We start from the raw sequence: 24,188 nt of genomic DNA on the forward strand, positions 1-24,188 counted from the left end.
GGATGTAAATACAGAGTAAAAACGTATACGATCCAGTTATCAGGTGTCTTGGCTCTTTGTGCTCGTGTAAGCACTTCGCTAAAAGATTTTATTAACCAGTTTTTTCTTATAGTAAACGTTTTTATGATCGTGCATTTTGTTTAATATATTTATGAAAAATAACTCCGAGGAAGATGTGATGACACAGGTGAAACAGGTTTTTATAAACAAGCTTTCTAAAATTCATTCTGTGTAGCTGTGTTCGATGTTTGGTTTTTTTATCGTATTTATCATTGCTCTAACACATTAGGCTAGTGTAAAGCGAATGAATACCTCCACTTCTTTAATTGGTGACACTAGTGTATTTAAGCTCGTGTGCGGAAATATATGCACGTGAGCTGGCATTTTTATTAATCAAGCCCTTAAATCTTTTCAATTAGAGATAGTTTTGTGCCGTCAAGTTAGCCATACTTTTGTAACAATTTCTCACTAGGAAAAAGACTTTTGAAAGTGAATTGTCAGCCGTTTATTCTTTGCTCATGTTGACTCGTCAGTAAAATGAATCTACATTCTACCATGCAAAAAATCTACTAGTTAGTAAAAGAAAAACGAAAAGTTATCGTTGTAATTGGTTCATTGCATGAATCATGACATGTGAAAAATTCATGCAGATTGTTAGTATTTTAAGACATAAGAAGTTATCAGCTTTACATGCAGACCCTATTTTACCTAGTCCGAGTCAAGAAATCCTAGCTAAAATATAGCTGGTTTATGGTTCCTTATCGTACGCGGAAAATACGACATCCTCTGACGAGAATGTTTCTGCAGTCAATTTCCCCAATCTAATCCTTGTGATCGTTTCTATCATAATAATTAGGACTTCTAGACGGACACACTATCCACGGAATCGTGGACACACTGCTTAAGTTAACATTGAAGCATCGGTTGTACTTACAACGCGTCTCTGGAAGTCCTTGGAAATGGCTTATCTTTCTGCTGCATTGTCCACGAGCTTATTTCTCTGTCGATTTTTTTTGTCTGCATCCTGATGTGAATTATAATGCCACGAATCCACCTCATGATAAAAGACAGGCCTTGGCCTAGGTCGTCGCGCGCAACCGTTAAAAAGAGGAAACGGCAGACGAACCAACCTCCCCAGTGACAGCTCAGTGATTCATATCTGCTCGGTAGTGATGTGGTTACGAAACGGGCGATAAACAGTCCGTGATGTAACGGGAAGTTAGAGCATTCGCGGTTGTTCCAAATCCAGAACGCGTTGCAGTCAAATTTCGGCTATCGCAATCCTGTGTTTGGAAGCTATTTGTGACGCATTGGACTGCGTTTATTACCTTTGCAATAATGTTGATGTTCGCGCCAATCCTCGTCGTAGTGTTTGTGCAAGTTTTAGGATTTATTTAGGGAGCATCAAGAGAGGTGGTGTTTTTTTTCCGAGAAAACGAGTTGAGTCGGCCCATTTTAGATTTACTCTCATGGAGTATTCTTAGAAAAACGAATGTTTACCTTTGGATGTAGGACAGTATTTGGTAATCTATTTAAAAAAAATAACTTCGATCACGTATTTATTGAGTGACTTTGTCTTCCCTTTTCAGAAAGCTTTTTTAAATATTTTGTGTGTAGTTTTCTCAATTGAAGCTAATTTTTCGGTTGATTATGCTTATTTATAGGTCTCGCACCCTCTCGATCTGGGCCCTACAAATGATGTTGCATTGGGCCTCGTTTTTTTAACCCGTATGTTTGGGAAGCCTGCATTAATAGGAATCATTCTTGTAGTCAAAAATTTTATGGAAAAAACGCGGATAAATGAGAAAGATGGCAAATAATATGGTCAATTGCGTATTATCCGCTCTAATCCTTAATGTGTTGTTGCTTGTTTTCTCGTGAAAATCTTTTCATTCGCCAACCTCATGTCGTTGTGTTCGCGTGATTTTTCTGTCGACTTGCAGTGTTTCATTCACCTTTTGAAATCGATGAGAGAGATAGCTAATTTGCATGGCTTTACATTTTTTCCATTGAGCGTGACACAATTATATCGCTCGAGGCGTTAGGCATGGAGTAATGAAAAATTTCACTGAAAATTTCTCCGTCTAAGTCTGGACTAAAAACTTGGACTCTCCACTTTATCATTTCAGATACCAAACTGTTCCAATTTCTCTTGTGTAATTTACTGCAACACTATGTCGAATGCGTTTATAACAAGGTTTTTGTTGCCTATTCCATAGACTCCATTTACGAAAGATTTTAAGGACAGATTATCAATTAAAAAAGAGCCCTACGAAAACCCACAATAGGGAGTGAATAAACTTGAATGATATTCATTGTTCAGCTCTATGGTTTGTGAAACTGCGTGATCCCCTGCAGCCGAACCTCTCCCAAATCCTCCTTCCACATTAGATTGATCCATCACTTAGGTATTTCTTTAGTTACGCAGTGATCGTATTGGCCTTTTACTGACTCTCGCTACTCATATGCGCCATTAGCAGATTTCTGAAATACTCATATCTTTTTTCTACTGGTGGATTACAAATTACGCTTTTGCTTTTTTATATGTCTTCTCATAATTGTATTAATTGAGGAATTATGCTCCGTTTTTACGCATACCTGGTAATGCTCATCTCCTTAAACTTATCTGATGGAGCTTCGTTGACCTCATTGCCGTTACCTTGTGGGTTTCCTCAGTCAGCAGTTTTAGGGAGCTTTTCTGCGATAAAATTGTGGGTTCCAAAACTTTGCTCAGGTAACGATTTCCCTCTGGCTCTTCAAGGAAGCCATTCGCTAAATCTCTTTAAGAAAGTTTTTGGCTTTTACGCATCATATTTAGAGACCGTTAACTCGAGGGGAGGAGTTGTATTTGTATTGAATATCTAGTTAGTTGGTTATTTCTAGAGGTTAATCATAATTTGGTCGGCCTGTGTTATTTATGTGTTTTGGAAAGAGTTTGGTAATGAATAGATGTTTGGAAGCGGTAAGAGATTGCTGAATAGACTAAGCGAAGTTCGAAAGTTTATTAGGGATGCTCAGATTTGCGTCTTAAGAATTTCTGTGGAGAAATAGTCTCTTTCAGCCTGTAGAGGAATCCGTGCTCTTTCTATCAGTCCTCCTCTCTCTGTGATACCACGCTAATCTTCAACTGTCATTTCGTGGGAAAGCCATTGTGTAAATTTGATTAAAGCTAAGATTAATCCATAGTCAAAGGAGAGTTCAGACTGGGGTTTGAAATTTGAAGGATTCGAAAAACATTTCTTACTAAAATGATTGAGGCAAGGTTTAATATATTTGGAAAAGTCTCGAAAAAATTATGGTTTCATCAGCTCATTCGTGTTGCTATTTTTTAGTGTTTATGAAAGGTCTTGGTCTGTTATGAACAATAAGTATATTTTTCTAAATTATTCAGTTAAGTGATTATACTTTCTCTCAGATTTTTTTCCAGAAAATCATTTTCTTAGTAAACCATCCTCATTGGGTCATGAGATGATGGCGCTGTATCAAATGGGTTGGCAGCTCGAAGTAACTCAGAGCAATGGATCGGATTGAAAAATTGAATGCTCACGTATCACTTCTGTAACAAAAATTGTAATAGCGCATTGTTATGTACGTGTGACGTTTGAAATGCTTTTCATATAAAAGTCTTGTTACCATTATGCATCAGTTTCTCCCTTCGATTAGACCCGATTAGATTAGGGTCAATTTAAAAATATTATTGCTCTCAAAAAGCCTCGTGATGTGCACTTTCAATTTATTTCATCCTTTATCCAAAATCGCCATTTCTTTTCATTAATTTGTGAATCTATTTTTTCGCTATACTTTTCTGTATGAATTCCTAACATCATATTATTTGACTATGTATTCGTGGTTGTGTTGTTCGAAAAACAATCTTTATTCGTCACGGTGTTCGTTTTAATTGGATTATCTGCTAACTTTCATCGAAGTCGTTAATACCGTACACAGGAGATCATTTACGTCCATCTTGTGGTAGGGATCATCCAAGGGTTGGAGAGCGACCCTTAACTCAGTGTTTTTGGAAGTGGTGGGATTGGTCGTCTGAAGCTTTCGAAGCAAAATCCCGGATTTGAACCCTAATTAGAGTCGCAAGTTAGTTAGCGTCTTAATTGGTAATTTCACCAACCTCGGGATCAATAAGGTAACGCCATGCCTTTCGCAAAAATAATCGAAAAATTCTGTTTTCTAGAGGGGCTGTCACTTTGTAGGAGATACTTAAAGTTAACGAGGCCTTGATTGCTTGCCTGGTGATAGTTATGGATTTTATAGTTCCTCACTCTTACCTTACCTTTTTAGAGGTAGTTTTTTTCTTGGAAGTGTGAAAAATGAATCCTCTCATTTCCTATGCAGGTTGCCATTACCCTCAGAATACCTATCAGCTGAATCCTGCGCATAGCTATGGAACCTAATTCATTCTCCTAATGGTGAACTCTAGTTCGTTACCAGAAGTTGGATTAGAGTCTACAAATATTTTGTTACAATCCAGCACTTTCTGCTCTCCCTCCTAAACTCTTCACTCACTCTGTGGTTCATCGCGAAAGTTGGGTAGGATGGGCGAGAGAAGAGCTCAGTCTCAGCCACAAGCAATTTTCACACATTCAGGGCAGGGGTCCAGTTCCTTTCCCGTAGCCTCGTCGCAGATTCAGGATTTTTGTTTAATGATGTCCAAAAGCTTCACCTGGAATACGAGCCGTGCACCCTTCGCACCGAAGCAAATAACTCTCCCACCAGGCTCACTCAAGTTATAGATATAAGAATATTTCTTCAGTTTATTTTGGCCGGAAAAAATAGTCGATACATACCGCGAATTAAATTGTGAATGTTTTCGTTTTGATACAAGTATTGGAGCCTTGCCACTTTCCTATGACCTGCAGTAGGATTTTTTAAGCTACCATGTGGGATTTATCTATTTTTTTATAGCTGCCTATCAGTTTTCGAGCATCGTTTATTTTCCCGCCAGATGGAAAATTGTCAAAATCTGCTCGAGAATGATATATAAATGTCGTATTCTGAAATGGGGCGTGGCACTAAGTTTTTTTCCGTTGAGGAGATGTCTCTTTGTGTAAAAATTAAATTTATTTCATTATTAGATGAAGGCAAGAATTCGTTTGATATGCTTGATTGAAAGACTTGGAAAAATGAGATAAGTACTGCTAACGTCCCACTGGAAGGAAACTCGATGAAATCTATGAACTATATCATCTGCTGCCGTGCATTTCAGCTGTGAATTGAAGGAAGCGTAACGCTAAGGATAAAAATTAAATTAGAACCGGAAGTACATGATCTGATATGTATGTATGTGTAGCCTCTGGCTGTTGTAATAGCGTAACTGTTCGAGCGGGGGTATTTAATAAAAATCCGTGTAGCCGTTACTATCCGTGTAACTACTAAGCTAGAACGAATATGGTTGCATATAATATCAGACCAAAACCAAAACGCTGTAATCAAACCACTTTTTTGCGCAATAAATTTAATTATATTGGGAGCGATATGGAACATGTTGCGTTTAAGAATAATAGGCCTATTTTGTATATTCACAGTATGTTTTATTTTGATGCGTTCTGACACTAGTGCGTGCGATTACCCCACGGCGAATAAATAAAAATTGAACTGTCGCAACAGTTTTCAATTTTATTCTATCTATAGAAGGTTAGATGCCGTCAAAAATCTTTAAAAAATATATTTAGCCCTGGATTTCGTTTGGTTTTAAGTTTCGAATTACCTTCCGACGTGAGGTTTGTTGTGCATCTTGGGGTAATTAATATAAAACTTACTGTTGCTGTCCACTGCAATATTTCAGTGAAATGCGTTTCGGTAGTTCGGCGCCGTCATCAGGACAAACTTACGAGGCTCTTGCCTGTGGAAGTGTCATGACACAGAGGCTTTTGCGCGTGTTGAAATTAAACAAAATTTTGGGCAGTACCAACAGATTTTGTTTTTCAATTCTTTCTTGCCTATGGTAGGAGACATTCCGCTAAAAGCCTTTACCAAATACATTCATTCCAACATTTCGTTAGGATTTACCTTCCACTGCGAGATCTTTTATGGATAGGGCTTCCTGATTTTCGCGAATAAAAATGTTCGTAGGCTTTATATTTTCGATTGTTTTGTATTTGTATGCACTATTAAGCATTCGTGGCGCTATTTTATGATTTTTTCCGCAATTTTGGATTGTTTGGACCTGTCTACCATAGTAAACAACTGCAAGCAATAATGAGATCGCTAAAATCAAGGAGTCATCTGGGAAATCCGGAAGTGAGGGCGTCGAGAGTAATTAGAATAAATCGTGGAGGTGGGATGGTGTGTACATCTTCATGCGCCTGTGCTTCCTCCCCTCTCCCTTGGGGGACGGCGCAGAGTGGGGGTCTCGGCGCTTAACCTCGCAGACACCTGCCAGTTCCATGTGCTGCAATGGGGATGCTGTGGAATCCGCCTCCCGCCCGCTGCGCAAAGGAAATTGCGCCCCAGTGACGATGGATCGGCGCGGTATCCGTAACGCGAAGCTTCCGTCTTCGTGCCGCTTTTGAGGGACGGGATTCGGGCGCGAAAACATCGTGAGGATAGGATATCACGACTTAATAACTCAACATGAACCCGTGTCTTGGTACGGAAAAATGTGGAGGGAGTGAGTATGTAAACTGTAGGAAAATTTACGGGTCACCCCCATGTTTATTTTGTATTCTGCCGTGTGTTTTCTTTTTATTCGTCTTTCGAAAGTTTAGCGATTTTGAGATATTTATGTACACCAGCGTTTGATATTTGCCATGAAGAAAATCGTTTGGTTTAGCGGGGATTCGAGCCTAAATCTCCCGATTGCCGGTCTGGTATGCTACCAATTATACCACCGAGCCATCTTCTTTGACTGTTTGTCTGTACAGTCTAATCATATCATTCGTACCGCTTCAGAAGCATTAATGTACTGTGCATTCAGTTTGGATACCATTGATTAGCACTATCTAAAGTGGGTATTCGAGGATTACAGATTTTTTCCCAATCCACCAGAATTTATACATTTACCTCTATTACAAGTGTTCAGGTTCTTACAATAATCATTTGCATGATAATAATTATTTGGCTAATGATATCTGTTTCAAAATAATTGAATCATAAACTAAGTGCATTTGAATTTCATTTTCTTTGTTTTTTTAAATGATCGATCAATCGCACAACATAATTATCAGTTATAAGTTATTTTTATTGATCCAGTGTTGATAAATTTTATTATTCAGTGTTGTTCATTCTAGAGAATTCAGTATTTCATTCTGCACATTGCAGAATAATCATAAGTGAATGATCTATATCTTATGTTGAATGAAGTAATTAGTTCACCAAAGCAATTTGGCTTTCACGTGAGAGGATAAGAGGATTTCTTTGCTCCTCCTAATCTGATTAAGTTCTGATCTGAGTGAAGGAAGTAAGCAGTTGGGAACCAGATGGCTCCACTGTTTTGCTCCTCAGCCCCTCTGATTGTCACTTCTGTTCCAACTCTCACTTTGTCATTGTAAACAGCTTTCATATAATTTATTTTTTATCTACTGATAGACATTCCATATCTTTTCTTGCGGTCATTGCCTCCCATGTATTGCAGTCATACTAAGGTTGTTTCCTTCCCCAAACTTATGGTTTTATTTGGATTGGTGAGGGTAGAACTCACCCCACTGAGCCTCTGGAAAGTGAAATTCACACATTCAGAGAAGAGGGGCCTGTTGTTTTCCTTTGGCTACCAACATTTTGAGGATTTTTGTTTTGAAATTTCCTAAGGCTTGACCCTGCAGTTGAGCCCAGAACCTTGTGGTCATACAGGTTGCAATTATGATTTGTATTTTATGACTGGAGTAATTGCTTTCTGTGTGTGACCCTAGTGGCTAGATGATTAGCAAATGTTAGTGGGCATAATCTACCAATTTGATCGATGGATTTTTCTTCCTCATAGGAAAATCCACTTGGATCGGTAGAATATTAATAGCGTACGCTTGGTTTCGTTAGTAGTAGGACCCGCCCGCCTTGTGACGGTGCGGGATTCCTCGTCCCTTCCCTTACTTCCCTATCCCCTCCCAGGAGGCGTTGTCGGGCTCTCATCGCGGCGGCGCCTCCTTCCTTGTTCCTTCCCGTCCTTCCCCTTCTGGGTGCAGAGGAGAAAAGCTAGCGCTTAGAGTCCCTGCCCCAGGAGTGTATCCTTGTGAGCCCGCCCTGGAGTCTCGTTTCCACTGTTGGTGGGTATAGAATTGAAACCCTGCAGTGGTAGGAAATTTTTCAACCCTTGGGCAACAAGGCCACTACTAAAGTGCTCCTGTGAAGAGATATCTGGAATACAGTACCTTTTCACGTATCCATTGCCGATTGGATGTATTCCATGAAGAGCAGGCCAGTACAAGCAGGGGGTATACCTCCTCCTTTCACTGCTGTTCTCCCATTTTCCAAATTATCCTAACAAGCTGAGGAATCAAAACCTGTTAAGAAGACTCAAGATACTGTAGTAGCTTGATCAAAAAAGTCTGCTCACCATCATTTTTTCTATTTACATAGTTCTGATGCTGCACCCTACACTTATGATATAGGACATGCTTAGGATAGTTTATTAGAAGTTTTAATGCCAATATTTTGAAAAAGTGACTCTACAACTTCATATTCTGAATGGAAATTTATTACAGCTCTATTACTTGATTGAAGTGTGTTGAGAGAGTAAATAAATGTTCTATTTTTCTCTTTTATTCTATTTCTCTAATTTATTTGACTTATTTGTATGTTTAAGGCTATTTTATGATGATAATAAATGGTGGTTACTTAAATTTCTACCTGTTGTTTGATTACAGAGCCGGGAGAAGATGATGAGGGGTGTGAGAAGAGGATGTGTTCGTCTCAAGGGAGCTGTCATTGGCATTGATGATGAGGACGCGAGTACATTCACTGTGACGGTGGATGGGAAGACATTCCATTTCCAGGCGAGGAACCCGGAGGAGAGGGAGAAGTGGATCCGAGCCATGGAGGACACCATCCTCCGGCATGCCCCGTACTTCCATTCTAGGAACCATCACCAGCGACATCATTCTCCCCCTCCACCATCCATGCATCACCAGCTACAGCAGCTCACAGTTAGTCTCAATTTATTTTCACCAATAATATTCATCTATGAATGAGCCTTCATTATCCATTTTTTGATCACGGCTATCACTTCCCCAGCCAGTCCCCCTTGCAACTCCTTTCCTGCCCTTCTTTGTTGTCGTAAAAACAACTATTTTATAACTCTTTTGCTGCCAGTGGGCTGATATATTGCCTCTTGCTGGATTTTCAAATACTGCCACTAAGTCATTTATTGGGTAAACTTTCTACAATAATTATAATTACATTTTTATATTTGCCTTTATAAAAATCTTGTTAGGCTCACTTCAATGTTCAATGGTTTTAACAAGCATATCTAGCCTCAAGCACATCTTTAAGAGTGGGGAAAAATCAATATATATTTAATAATATTGAGTACTAAGATCAATGAAAAATCTGAATATGTAACTGTAAACTTAGTGGGAGCAACTACGGCATTCTTTTGACCAATTCCGATCAAAATCAACTGGCAGTTAAATGGAATTAAATGTGCTAAATGGAATGGGAATATAATACACTGAAAAAGCATTGCATGGAAGATAAAGTGAAAAATATGAGAAAATGACTATGAATGGATTGTCTCTTTCAATTATCTCCTGAGCTTTTGCTTCCATCAAGGCAGAAAAATCTGCTCTGCTGTATAAAATTAGGAATGGCATGGGGATTAGGCCAGGCTGTGGCTGTATACCATACTATGCCTGCTGTGACTAAACTTGTCTATCTAATTGCCGCCGAAGGAATGATCATCCATTAGATGACAGAGCAGTCGGTCACCCACCTACCTGAACCACTGGTCTTGTTTTGTTAAAAAACTGCACCATTCATAAATTTGGTCTGAAAATCCTAGTAAAAATATTAATATTTTATTATTCAATCTCCATCCTATCCCCCTACCTCCATCCACAAATGAATCTGCTTTGGGATTTGGGCAAAATCACATAGGTGTGTTGTAGGAATAACTGTACCTCAATAAATGCCACATTTTTAACTGTGCCTCTAGGATTAGAAAATGGGCCAATGCCAACTCAGCCATCATTGCTCTCAGCGATGATAAAGCTCCAAGGTGGTGCAATATGTCTACCATATCTGTAGGCCTCCCTCTTTCCTGCATCTAACGAGGTTGTGCTAAATCATTGGAATAAATTTTATATGAAGTCAATTTATAAAAATTTTCCAGGTTAAAAGTTTTTATATGTTTTCTTTGTATATACATGCATGTCAATGCCTCTCCAAATTTTTTTCAAGCCATCTATGTTTAAAATTTTAGAAATGAGCTTGTCTTCAACAATTTTATAGGCAAATTGTAGGTACATTGCCAAAGTAATTGACATGATTTTTACATTTTTTTATCCATTTCTTACTTTTTGAGTAACTAATGATGAAACATGGAGGTTCTTATTCTTGTCATTAAGAGGGTCTTGTACAGTTAGACTCATTAAACTGCAAAAGGTGAAGGTATTCAGAAAAGGTGCTTTCCTAACTCTGTTCATACGTATATTCGTCTAAAAATGTGTACTAATTGTGTTGCCGAGTCTTCCTTTTGGTTTAATTTCATTCATGTACGAGGTGTGTTAAAAAAATATCGCGACTTTTGTGTTTTTTCAAAAATTATTTATTTATTCATGAATATCTATTTTGTCCCCTTCAAAGTAATCTCCATGAGATATTATACACCTGTGCCAACGGTTTTTCCAATCTTCGAAGCACTTCAAAAAATCATTTTTTTTTATCTTGTTCAGCTCCTCCTTCGATGCCGTCTTTATCTCGTCAATCGTAGCGTAACGTCGTCCTTTCATGGGTCTCTTCAGTTTAGGGAACAAGAAAAAGTCACAGGGGGCCAGATCTGGGGAATACGGTGGCTGCGGCATCATTAGTGTGTTGTTTTTGGCCAAAAAGTCGCGCACAAGCAACGATGTGTGAGCAGGGGCGTTATCGTGGTGCAAAAGCCAATTTTTCTTCTTCCACAAATCCGGGCGTTTCTGGCGGATTGCTTCGCGCAAATTGCGCATAACTTGCAGGTAATATTCCTTATTGACCGTTCTACCCTGTGGCAAGAACTCAGATATTCATGAATAAATAAATAATTTTTGAAAAAACACAAAAGTCGCGATATTTTTTGAACACACCTCGTATAATGTTAATTTCGTGTTATTGAGTGTATTGTTTTTGAAGCAGTTGTACTTCATTCCTTGAGAGAATTTTTTATTTATATTCCCTCTCAGGAAATATCCTAAACTCTCTTCTGCACAAGGGGGAATTAAAGTTGCTGGAAAGGAATGGGGCATGGTCATTTAGGGTATCTTTATTCCTTGAGTGATTTTATTTTTTCCTGGAACACTAAGTTATCCATTTTCATCATTGTGATTTAATTTTTGCCCATTTAAGTGGTGAGATTTAATTAATCTAGGATTTAATTGAAATTTCTGTATGAGTGTAACTTTTTTTAGTTTGTTAACATTCATTACCATGATGATTATGGTGAAGACTGGAAATGCTTTTTGTGGTTGTCATGGAGCTGGATGGCTAATAATAAATGAGAAACACTTTACCTTTGGATTACTTTCAGAAAAAAGTAGATTATGAAATACCAACCATCCAGGACTTCGACAAGAAGGTGGTAGAAGCTGACACATTCCTTCAAATACTCATTGATCAAGTAAAGGTGAGAGTTTTTACTTTTTTGTTGTACTTGATTCTTTTGGTTCTAGTCTGATATTCATCCTTGCTATTGTTTTCATCTTGCTTTCTATCAGTTCACAGAGGGTTATTATTCTCTTTCATCCATGACACTTGCACATGCGGTATCAATATTTCATTTTAGTTTGGTTTTAGAGTAGTTTTCATCTAATTCAACTGGATCTAGCAAGAAGGTTTGCAGCATAATGTAATCCTCATGAAGGAACTTCTTGTGTTTTGCATAAATTCAACCCCCCCTTTTTTTTACTGCAAATGAAATTCCACCTTCTTGTCTTTTTGCTTTTGTGGGCAAAAATGTTGTCCTCAAATTAGATCCTGCTTTTCCTTTCAGATACCGTTCATTGATATTTGGACAGGAGTTTGACAATTGTAAGGGCACTTTTTAAAAATTATTTTTAAAGTTGTAGTTTTTCCTGAGTAGTGGAATGTGCTATGAGTGTCCCCATTAAGAATTATTCATGGTGTACTTGTCTACAAGAAATAATTGTCAGCCATTTGCCAATCTTAATGGTGCACAGATTGCAAGTAGTGTGTCAACATAATAAGTTGGTTTCTAATTTATAAAACAGTCTGTTATTAACCGGTAAGCCCATAATGAGTGATGTATCCTTTAGTGTAATTAGTTAGTACTGGGGATGGACGGATTCAGAATAAGGACCGGATCCTTGATTTCAATTGTTGGATCATCTAATATTTTCAAATGGAAGTGTTTTTTATTGCATGATTGAAAAATGAAGCTATTTAATTTAGGAGAAATATCTTTCTGGTTTATAAAATTAAAATTATGTCATTTTATCTCAAGTGCAGAGTAAAATGGAAATTATTTTCTAATAATGTACTTGTTAGCCCACCAGAATAGCTTTTCACTCTTAAGTAGGTAAAGTAAGGATAGCATCAGATAAGATAACGAAAGATATAAATATCAAATCATCAGGCTTCACTTGGTGGAACCACATTTCTATAGCGCAAAATAAATAACTTAGTAATGTTCCACAAAAACTTTTTATTCTCCATCCCAGGTTTTTAACTTCTATATAGTTATTATATCAATCATTATTTTGATTGCAATTAAAAACAAGTATCCTGAAGTAAAATCAGCCAAAAATAATAAATAGCAGGTCATCGTTGTCAAAGGATCTCTTTGGTAGACAATCAAAAATAGACAAGATGCGTAACCTGATGGTGGCCTTAGAAAACTCTTGGTGCTTTTGGTACTTTTTAAATGGTTTGATTATGTGATTTTACTGATGACATTGCTCAAAAAAAGTAAATAACATCAATAATTACAAACTTTCAATTGATGAAAGTGTGGTGTGAAGAAATGCATACATTTACCCAGCCTGATGATCGTTTATAGTGGGCACTCTGTCTCCTATATATTTATCCCAAAGAACTCATGAGAAGCAGTTATAAACAAAAGATACGAGCTCATTTACAATCTACTAAAGTCAATGAAATACTTATTTTAGCTTAATTCATTGGTAATTGACATGAATTATAGACATAATCAAAGACATAAATATATATCTGATTATGACTTGGTTTAAAATTTACAGGTATTTTTAAATTCAATAGTTACAATAGAAACAAAGTGCCCTATAAGAAGGAGGAATAATCAACCAAATTCGTTGTTGCTTGGAAAAGGAGAATCTGGTCTTTTTACTTTCTCTTATGCTTCTTCTTGTATGATATTAATGTAAAATGCCAGACCCAGATCAATTTTTTCAATGAATTTGGGTACAAGTCCATTGTCTGGTGAGAGGTTGTATTCACTGTTATTAGATATCACTGTATCTGATCCGAACATCCCTGGTTAGTACTTTTTCCAGTGGAGAAACTTAGCAGCAAATGTTAGGGCATTGAACATATTCCCTGCATGGTTTTTAAAACCCCAAAAGCTTACCTCACTATATGAGATTTGGTTGGTTGTACTCATTACTGATATAATGTTGTATATTTTTCATTAGGAGAATGTAATTTTTAAGTACATTTTTTATGGCAATTCTTATTTTTCCAGGCTTTAGAAGACAGAATTGGAAAAATTGATAGCCAGGAGGAAAAGCAAAATCTAGTTGTCATATATGACATTGCCAATGTAAGTTATTATTTATTGTTATCACAAAGTCACATGAATATCCCATTTGTGGAAGAGAAATATGTATTTTAATATTAATATTAATTTATAGTGCATTTTAATTTTTTTACAAATTCGATAGAATAAATCAGTACCTTTGCTTATGCCAAGGTCTTCGAAGTAGACTATATTCATACCAGAATAACATAATAATGATAGAAAATGAATGTAACATACCAGAATAACACATATTTACAGATAAAATTCAGTGTTGTGATGGCCATATTTTCATTACCAAACAGATAATTAAAAGTCATGAGGGGAAATATGCCAAATTTTATAATTTTAAGTTTTACCATATAAAATTAAAAAAAAATAATTCTAATGGAAGGAGTAGCTAAACAAAATTTAAATTGAATTTAGAATGTGTTAAATTATATAGGATAAGTTTCATCGTTGTGGTAAGATGCTCACATGATAAATCTGCTTGTAGAGTATTCATTTAAAAAAGCAATTTTTCAGCTGTTACCCTCTAATATCCCTATACAATCTAATTGACAATCTTTATACTGCCAAGTTTCCCATTTTTGAGAGTCCTGTTATCACATACGTACAAGCAGATTTATTTACAACATCTAGCCTCAACAACCTGCTATTGATGAATTTATGCTGTCAGTGGCCCCCTTAATATTATTTTTACTGTAATGCCTGCCATACGAAGATAATTTTAGAAGCAATAAATATAAAATTAAAAAAGAAAGACTTGGCTTTTTAATTATTTTATAAGTCTGAATAGAAATTAGCTATTATACCAAATTTCAGCCATAAAACCTATTTCATATTGAAGATGCATATTGGCATCCAAATATGGGCATTGGGGAAAACGTGCAATCAAGTAATACATACTGAAAATGGCACCCATTTTTGAAAGGCCCTGGAAAGGAAACAATTTTGGTTTTTCACATAAATTTTGCATGTGATCATTACAAGAGTTGAGATATAACAGTAAGTCATTTTACTTACAAAGCCAAATTGGTGACCAGGCATAATTTCTGGAGTAGGGTTGAATTTGCACAGAATGACCGTGTTATTAGTTCACTCATTCCTTACCAGGAGTATTTTTTATTCTATTCAGTGATCAATTCCAAAAAAGGTCTTTTCTCTATTATCTTCAATTTTCTTTCAATATAATTGAAGGAGCCACTCTGGAGTGTAATGTAATGCAGGGCTGTTGCAAAAAAAGATCTGAGGGTTTAATTTGGAGAGGGAAGTATTTCAAACTGCTCATTTAAAAGTAATGCACTTAAGACCCTGTATCCCAAACATTTAGGGGAGGAGGGGTTTGTATCCCTTCTCTTACTGTCTGCCACCTTCTTAGATATTCATATTCAACGTGGAGGTTTTTTAGTTTGGACTAAGGGATTTCATTATTTGAGGTAAACAATTCGATTTAGTTATTGTAATGATTTATTTCCTAATCTCTCATGTTATTGTGTAAGATAAAATTATCATTATTATAAATGAGCGTGTCCTCTTTTAATTTTAGGAGATGCTGGAGTCTATCAAACATTCAATAGTCTTACTTCAAATTGCAAAGGTAAGTTTAAATTTTTGTTATAAAGCCACTTTATTTTTTTGGGATATAAATTGTCAAATCATCCTTACAGTAACATTTTCTGACAGTTTGTGCATTTATACTAAGTGGTCAGATCCTCATTTAAATAATTTTTTGCATTTGTTTGTTTACAACCTCAATTCTTAGTGAGGGATGTCTTGTGATGAGAAGCTTATTCATAATGAATTTCAGCTTTCTCAATGTTATTATAAAAATGGCTGTAATGATCGCAGAATTAAAGGCACACATAGCAGCTGGTGCAAATGATTTTTTTATGCAGTAGGCATATAGATAGGATGAATTAGAATTTGAGTCCTGCTCAGATGAAACTAATTCTATCAATGTCAGAACTCTATAAATTCCATCATTATTTTTTTAAATGTCTTCACTGCCAAAAAATATTTCTAAACTGACATTGTCATGTGCTATTTATCATTTTCTATACTTGCATTCCTCATTGTTTTAGATTTTGATGTCTCTTAAATTTTGTGTGTCCAAAGAAGTACATATACACTATGAGTTTACATAATTATTTACCCATGCACAGTAGCTTTTAGTTGCTTACTTTGTTGACAGCAGCGAAAGACGAGGAATGACACAGACATAAGAAATATAGACTGGAAAGCAGATAATTGAGTAATTATTTCATGATTGTTCCTTCACAGACGATGCTGAAAAATCAAATATGTATTATGTAGTTAGACTAACTAAGAGAGATGCACTTGGTGTGAATTTTGGTGCATTTGGGGTGTGGGAGAGGCAAGCAGGGAGGGGATGCGAGCGACCCTCACCCAAAATCCATTTAGTCACAGCTGTCAGACAATACTGGAATAGAAGTGCATCTGGAATAGAAGTGCATATCCAAAGTTCTCACACCTTTATAGCCACTCGAGAGGCCTCTTCATAGACCGTAGGCTCCTTTCCTGCATTCTCGGATCTAAAAATATTTTATCACTCCTCTAAAAGTTGGTAACATCGATTTGTTTAATGCCGACGAGGCGCCAAATTAGGGAATAGTCGTCTCACTACGCATCCTTTGTTATCTTCTACCATCTTCCGATTGATATTATCAAAGATGAACTCCCTCCTAGCAGCACATGAGGGGATAAATTTTGCTGTATATGAGGCATGGGAGAGGAAGAAGTGAGTGGGGAGGGGCCGGGCAGCCTGCCGTTCTTGTATCCGCGACTCATGCGTGGACGTTGGAATATTTTCTTACTTATCACTTCTTCTCACATTTCGTCACTTCTTATTCACATTTCAACGCAAAGGTTGATTATTTACATTAATAAAGTATTATTCCCTTTGTGTGTGTCATCATCGCTGTAACCGATTTAGCACAGTCGTTAGCGCCCGTCGCTACCACACGGAAGGCCCACGTTCGATGCTGCATGAAGGTAAATTTTTTTTTAGCTTTTTTATGTATTTCTTTAGCATAAACTTACGTTAAACTATTAATTTTATGATTTTAAATCAGAATAGTGTTTTCTGGATTGAAAATCTTTCACGCGCACTGTGCACGCTACGTCGGTTTTATTATCTTTTGATTTTGATAGTTTTTATCGAACTGCTGTGGCCATTTCGGTATCAATTACCAAACCAGTTTGATAAATTATATCATTTATATCAATTATATCATATAATTGTTACTAAATTTTTCAATGAGCCATATTACGACCGAAAAGTTTGATAAATTTCATCAGAATTCGATAGTTCTAACTAAACCTTTTTTCTGCGTACGATTACTTATCTCGGTAATACTTGAGGAATTGCCAAAATCCAGTGGAATTTTATTCGGAAAGGGAATGATGGCTTTAAAATAAAACAACACGTTGGCAAACAACTTTTTGCATTATATTACCTACACCCCAGGAATTATTTAATCATCATGTTGGCTTACGTTAATGCTGGATTGTTAGGGGTGTACGTTTCAACTACTAAAGACTATAGTTGATATTTACTAATCATCTAAATGAGGAAACTTGTTGCTTTTTTCCCACGCTTCGGTCTGTTGAATATTTGAAGTATGAATTATCTATGAATTTTCGGTGAATTTAATTTCTGATTCCAATGCAAACTGTCACTGCGTCCGTTTTCTTATTTTCTTGAATATCCCTATGTTTGATTACCAAATTAAACAGAAAAACTCTTTCCGCGTTACCCATTCGCTCCATTTCGGCATATTTTGTGACCCATGTGACGCTAGGTGAGTTATGCTTTGTCTTTGTTTGACTGGATGAACGGATCTCAGAACCGGACATTCCATGAGCGACAAAAATGATCCAAAAGACCAGCTTAAGTCGGAAGATAAAGAAGAGCTTCACTGAGGATCGTCTCTTGAACGTAATCGCGTTCTTCGCGAAGGAGGCCGCCGAAGGAATCCTAAGTGAAGACGAGATCTGAAGGAGCGACTGACGATATGGGCCTAAGTTTCTTTTTAAATGGAGTACTTGGACCGTAGTGCCCCAATGGCACACTCCTCAATCAACATGACAGTAGGCTGTTCCTATGCAGCATAAAATTTTGCTGTTGCTGGAGCTATTTTCAAAATAATTTTAATACTTATTAGAGCATAAAAGAAAAATGACAAGAATGTTACCTATTTATTTTTATGATTAACTTTCGAATGCAGAAATAAAATAATTTTAGTGCATTACCTTATTACAAGTAATACGCAAAATTCACAAATGCGTTACTACAATTTTTAACATTGATTCAGGTTTTTTTTCTGCTATTGCATAATATTACAAAATTTAACAATGTAAACAAGATTTTCATTTTCTTTCATTCTTCTGCGCATGCATTTGCCGCAAAAGTTATTTTGAAGCATATTTACACTGTGCTGTTTCATTAGAATGAGGATTAGAATAGTTTAAGTTTCATTTTTTCAAAAGTAAGTTGCGCAGGAACGGGAATTACCTAAAGGAATCCACAATTGCCATCGATTATTGATGTTTTGTCAGTGAGAATTCATTACATAGATACTGTCTTCACTAATTTCATTCATTGTTTATGCTTATCCAATTTCTTTGTATTTACAAAATTCCTCACGATAAGAGATGAATATTAAAAGAATGACAGTTAACTCATTCAATGGAGTGATAAAGATCTTAGAGAGATTGTGTATACATATACATATAATAATACCTGCAGACATGGTTTTGATTATGCTTTTCCTACCAAAAATATGCCTTTCATGATTTCTTCAACCAAGATATATTATCAAAGTATCTTTCATGAATTCCTAAAATGGCTTGATGCTACACATTAGATAACAGAGCCATTAATCTCCAATCCAGGAGATTAATCCAATATCAAGTTGTATCACATGTTTAATACTATAGCTGTGAAGTCCAACAGAGCAATGAAAAGTTAGTATTTTTTGTCATTATCTAATATTTTCATCCTAATTATGTTGTGGTAACTACATAGATAGATATATTGGTTCATGATTCTTAAACTGGACTCTTGAACTTGCATTGATCCACATTGATAAACACATGTTTTATCAGCTTGTCTCTTACAAACTCTGCAGTATGAGTCACTTTGAGTTTCAAAGTGAATCTCAAATATTTCAATCTGAGTTAAGAGTCAGTTTAAATTTTGTCAATCTGGTTCTGCACAAGATATCAGTAATGTAAAAATACAAGTCTCAGAAATACGAGTCACCTTTCAGCTCAAAACCCATCTGCCACTCCTGGATGTTTTGTTTACTTGCATTGATCCACCTTGATAAACACATGTTTTATCAGCTTGTCTCTTACAAACTCTGCAGTATGAGTCACTGTGAGTTTCAAAGTGAATCTGAAATACAGCAGACTCCCAATTATCCGGCTGCGGTTTATCCGGGTTGCGGATTATCCATGCATGATATTTCACTCTCTCTCAATTTTTTTCAAATCATCGCAAATCATCAAAATCATCACATGCAAAATCTCCGTCAGAATTCTCTTCGTAAAACGGAAGCGATCACTCGCTAGCTGCATTCACGGGAGCACCGTGTTTGTTTTCCAAGCCTCGCAGTGCGCGACTGTGCTCCGTGATCATGGATACACACGTCCAGTAGCAGTTGTAACCCAGGCAACTTGTGCGAGACGTGACTGCGTGGCGTGGTGCCTGACAATGTAGTTTCCGACATCAAGCAGTGGTTTTGAAGCATTTGTGCATGTCACTTTTCTGTATCTGCGATCACACAGCCACGGATGTGTGTTTTTCGAAACCAGGCCTTACATGGAGCATTTATAATACGAGTACAACCATGTAATCGCCGCTAAAAAGATCGCGAACTTGCAAAGAAAGCTCTCATTGAGTCCGGGAAACACTCTAAAATAACAGAATAACTGCATAAATAATGATATATTGTTTGTTTTACGTAAATTATGAACATTGCAAGACATTTAAGTGACAGTTTGGGTTATCATGTTTTTCGATTATTCGTGCCTTCCCTCCCCATCATTAGCCCGGATAATCGGGAGTATACTGTATTTCAATCTGAGTTAAGAGTCAGTTTAAATTTTGTCAATCTGGTTCTGCACAAAGATATATCAGTAATGTAAAAATACAAGTCTTGGAAATACGAGTCACTTTCAGCTCAAAACCCATCTGCCACTCCTGGGTTTCTTTGTTTACTTGCACAGGGCCTTTGAATGGCCTTTGTTCTTCAGCAGGCCTGCGAGTGTTTGTGGCCCTGAATGGGGGCATAAATTGGCTGTGATGTCAAATAGGTTTCACTCTGGATCCAGTTCCAGGTTGGTAGCTTTTTTTTACTGGAGTGTACACGCTATGCCCTGTCAGAGAGTTTAGTGAATGGCAGTGAAGGAATGAACTGTGAATGGAAAGGAATGAACCAACCTTTATATTTACCAAACATAGCTTCCTTTTGGCAATCTTTCAGGAATGACGTAATGTTTCATTCTGGTTTGGCTCTTGCTAGGGATGTTACCAGAAATTTGCTCTGATGGGTGCTTGGGAGTTATGTGAGTTGCCCATACTGCAGTTAGCTGTCAATTGGCATACATGAGGAAAATATACATATCATTAAGTGAGCTACATGCTTTGTTTGCATAATGCTGAAGTTTAAAAGTCATCATACATCACAGGCAGGCATTATGAATAGTAACAATATTGAAATATGGCGAGTCAGAGGATGGATGCTCCTGGGCTATTGGTTTCCTCAGCAAATATGTTGTGAATTGTTGCCATAAGGGAAAAATTTTGGGGAGGTCTCATTCTTCCAAAGCCCCTCCTAATCTGCCTGCTCTGGGGTTGGAACTTTTTTTTTAACAGGAGTTTACTTTCTCTATCACTGTGTTATGCAGTGTCAGGGGATTAGAGCTTCATGGGAAAGAAATGCATGGTAATCCATCTGACTTTTCTATGGACCCAACATTTCTTCTTTTTTTGTGATTTTATGGGAAGTATGTAGTGTGTCAATTTCGCTTGGTCATTGCCATTATAATGTATCTAATGATGTTTAATTAGCTAAGTACATTCTGTATATTTTACTCTTTATTCTTGTTTTCAGAACACTGCTCACCCAGTGAATGGCATTTACCAAGCAACAGGGAACAGTATGACATCTGGCAGCCATTCATCTCAGGAATTCATCCCTTCACTCTCACCCATATCATTGAAGGCTCATCCAAGAGACACTCACTCACAAGTCGATGCATCAGGGGTCAGAATAGCAGACTTGGGTCGTTTGCAGCAGCCTCCAGGAATAATAGACAATGCCAAGGATACCCATCCATTATTACGTAAGAACAGCTGGCACATGATTATATGGATTCTGTTTTATCTGTAAATCCGAAGAGTGAACATGAATGGTGTGGTATTTTTAATGGCATCTTAGACCGAAGGTTACATGATGTGGCAAATTTTGTTCTATAAAATTTTTTCAACTTGTTTTTGTGAGCCACCTGAATTCATTTTCAATTGCAGTATAAAAAAGACTAAATACAGCAATATTTACAAAATATACCTTCTGTGAATATATTGAACTTGCCATTACCAATAAAAATTAACTATACACACCGCAGATAGTACATAAAGCCTGTTTGGAAGTGTAGAGGTTGTGAGTAAACCACAAAACGATTTTTTTCCTTTTTCGAGACCAAAAATGTGTTTACAATTAAAAGTAGTTTCTATATAGTTCGAACTCAGGTTTATTATTTCTAATTGATAGTCCATAACTATTTGAAATGGCATGGTGTGAAGTACGGGTACAACTTCTAAATGGCTAATTTCCTTGTTAAAAAAAGATTTCCTTGTGACTGACTCTTGAGTGTTTTACTCCAGGTTTAATTTCCATGGATATCATCCATCATTTCCATCACTTAGAAAGAATCATAAAGTATTTGCAATATATATTATGGAGTGTGAAGGTCTCCTTGAATCGTTGAGTTCAATAAGTTGTGACTTCAAGCAGTGGCGGCTGGTGGTAATTTATCTAGGGTGTGCATTAGAGCAGATATAGGATGATATAATTATATTATGTTAATCCTAATCCATGAGCGTCATATTTCGTCATAATAGAATACATAGCAAGCAAAACATATCACTGGTACACTCTACCCTTAAAATTGCATGAACAGAAATAATATTAGCATGCATGAAAATAATTATTCTCAACACACCTTTACAAGTGACGGCAGTTGAAATTCATTCTCTTTTCCTTACACCCTATGAGGAAGTAGTGTAGAAAACGGCTATACAGATGGCTCTGTAGACGGACTAGGATCCTGGGCGCAGGTAGTGTAGGTGGCGGCCAAGGTGCGTGCCTATTATACGCACCTTGGGTGGCGGCTACACCACTACACTACCTGCTAGTCAGTCACCAAAAACATGCGCGTGCGCATTCGCATGGTTTCGAGTCTGCTCCCATCGCCCCTTTGAGCAGCACATACCCCCCCGCTTACCTCGTCCCGCCAGAGCTCCCTCAAGCGATCGCACAGACCGAAAATGCGCCCGGCATGATGCCACGGGATCGCACACTTGTAGAGCGGTGAATTCGAAAAGGAGATAGCTGTAGCGTTCAGAGGCTCATGTTTCTTGCATATGCAGGCAGTACATTTATCCTTCGCATTGCAAAGGAATAGTTTTCTTTTATAATTTATTCAACTTTGGGTGTGCACTTGCTAACATGCGTATACGCACGCGCCGCCACTGACTTCAAGTGATCAAAAATTTGCTGGGACTACAAGCAGGGATCATTAAATGTCCTTTCCCTCTTTATGAATTGAAAAGACAGAACCTGAAGTGGCCAACAGTCGAATCCTTGATTCTCTGAACAAAGAATATTTGGCCTGCGTGTTCAAACTAATATGTTTGAAATTCAAAATATGGGGGTGACCAATGCATATTTTTCATATCGGTCCTTTTGAATGCCTTATTCACTATCCATTTTGTTCTTCTACTACTATTAATCCACAATTTCACTGCTTATAGTGCATGTGTGTAGATCCGTTGGCAATCTAGATGTGGTGAAGTGTTGAAGAGGGGTCTAGGCCATTCATGCCTCCTCTGCCTATGTGCACTAGATGCAATGAATCCATACTGTATACTTATTTTATCATGGATCAAATTAATACGTGTTAACTAAACAATTTACAGAATAAAGCAACCACTTAGAATTTTTGGATCTACCTTAAAACTGTCTCACAATCCTGTTATGGTGCAGTTTGATATGCATTAGATTTCTGCCTAGTAGATTTATATTTACTGAGCTCTAATCAGCAGTATCTTATGAAAATCCTTATGGCTTTGGATTAAGTTTTTTTTTAGTTGTGCTAAGAACTAAAAGTAAATTAATCCATTTTGTTTCACATCAGCCAACCATCTGCAAAGGCTCTTCATGTTTACAGAAAAGCCAAGTGCTAATATACTGCATTTCATCACATTTGTTCAATATTGTGTTCGTGCATCTGAATTCCTGTGAGCTCTAATCAGCAGTATCTTATGAAAATCCTTATGGCTTTGGATTAAGTTTTTTTTTAGTTGTGCTAAGAACTAAAAGTAAATTAATCCATTTTGTTTCACATCAGCCAACCATCTGCAAAGGCTCTTCATGTTTACAGAAAAGCCAAGTGCTAATATACTGCATTTCATCACATTTGTTCAATATTGTGTTCGTGCATCTGAATTCCTGTGAAACAAAAACCTTTCATGTAACAATTTGCTGCAAATATGTGATAACTTATTGATTAGTCGAATATCTTACAAAAGAGCTTAAAAATAATAATAATAATAATATCTTTATTTGCCCAACGATCTAGTACATTAGTAATGGACAAGATATAAGGCATGTCAATAATCATGTATATACAGAAAAATACAGATATAATCAATCAGGAATAATTACCTGTTCACATATTTACATAAAGAGTTAAAATGCATCGTCAAGGTATTCATCAACTGAATAATACATTTTAGAGAGAAGTAGTTTTTTCAACTTGGCTTTAAACAAATTAGAATTATTCACATTTTTAATGAAAAATGCACCTATAATCAATCAGGAATAATTACCTGTTCACATATTTACATAAAGAGTTAAAATGCATCGTCAAAGTACTCATCAACTGAATAATACATTTTAGACAGAAGTAGTTTTTTCAACTTGGCTTTAAACAAATTAGAATTATTCACATTTTTAATATCTGTCGGTAATTTGTTAAAAAGTTTGATGCCCATTTCTTTGGGCCCCATTTT

General features: G+C 36.7%; 1 protein-coding gene across 6 annotated transcripts in view; it reads left to right on the forward strand.

Annotated features, from left to right (window-relative positions):
* Positions 1-24,188, forward strand: part of LOC124157299 (oxysterol-binding protein-related protein 9) — a 289,688-nt gene that overhangs the window by 165,021 nt on the left and 100,479 nt on the right. For 5 of the 6 annotated variants that reach the window (XM_046531907.1, XM_046531910.1, XM_046531905.1 and 2 more), the window contains 5 exons: positions 8,811-9,089; positions 11,663-11,758; positions 13,811-13,888; positions 15,414-15,464; positions 21,007-21,238. In XM_046531907.1, coding sequence (XP_046387863.1) covers positions 8,811-9,089; positions 11,663-11,758; positions 13,811-13,888; positions 15,414-15,464; positions 21,007-21,238 — 736 coding nt within the window. Of the gene's footprint in view, positions 1-6,580; positions 6,602-8,810; positions 9,090-11,662; positions 11,759-13,810; positions 13,889-15,413; positions 15,465-21,006; positions 21,239-24,188 lie in introns of those variants that run through there. The other variant, XM_046531909.1, reaches the window with a different exon arrangement.

This window comes from Ischnura elegans, chromosome 4 (assembly GCF_921293095.1).
Source record: "Ischnura elegans chromosome 4, ioIscEleg1.1, whole genome shotgun sequence".
Taxonomy (NCBI): Eukaryota; Metazoa; Arthropoda; class Insecta; order Odonata; family Coenagrionidae; genus Ischnura; species Ischnura elegans.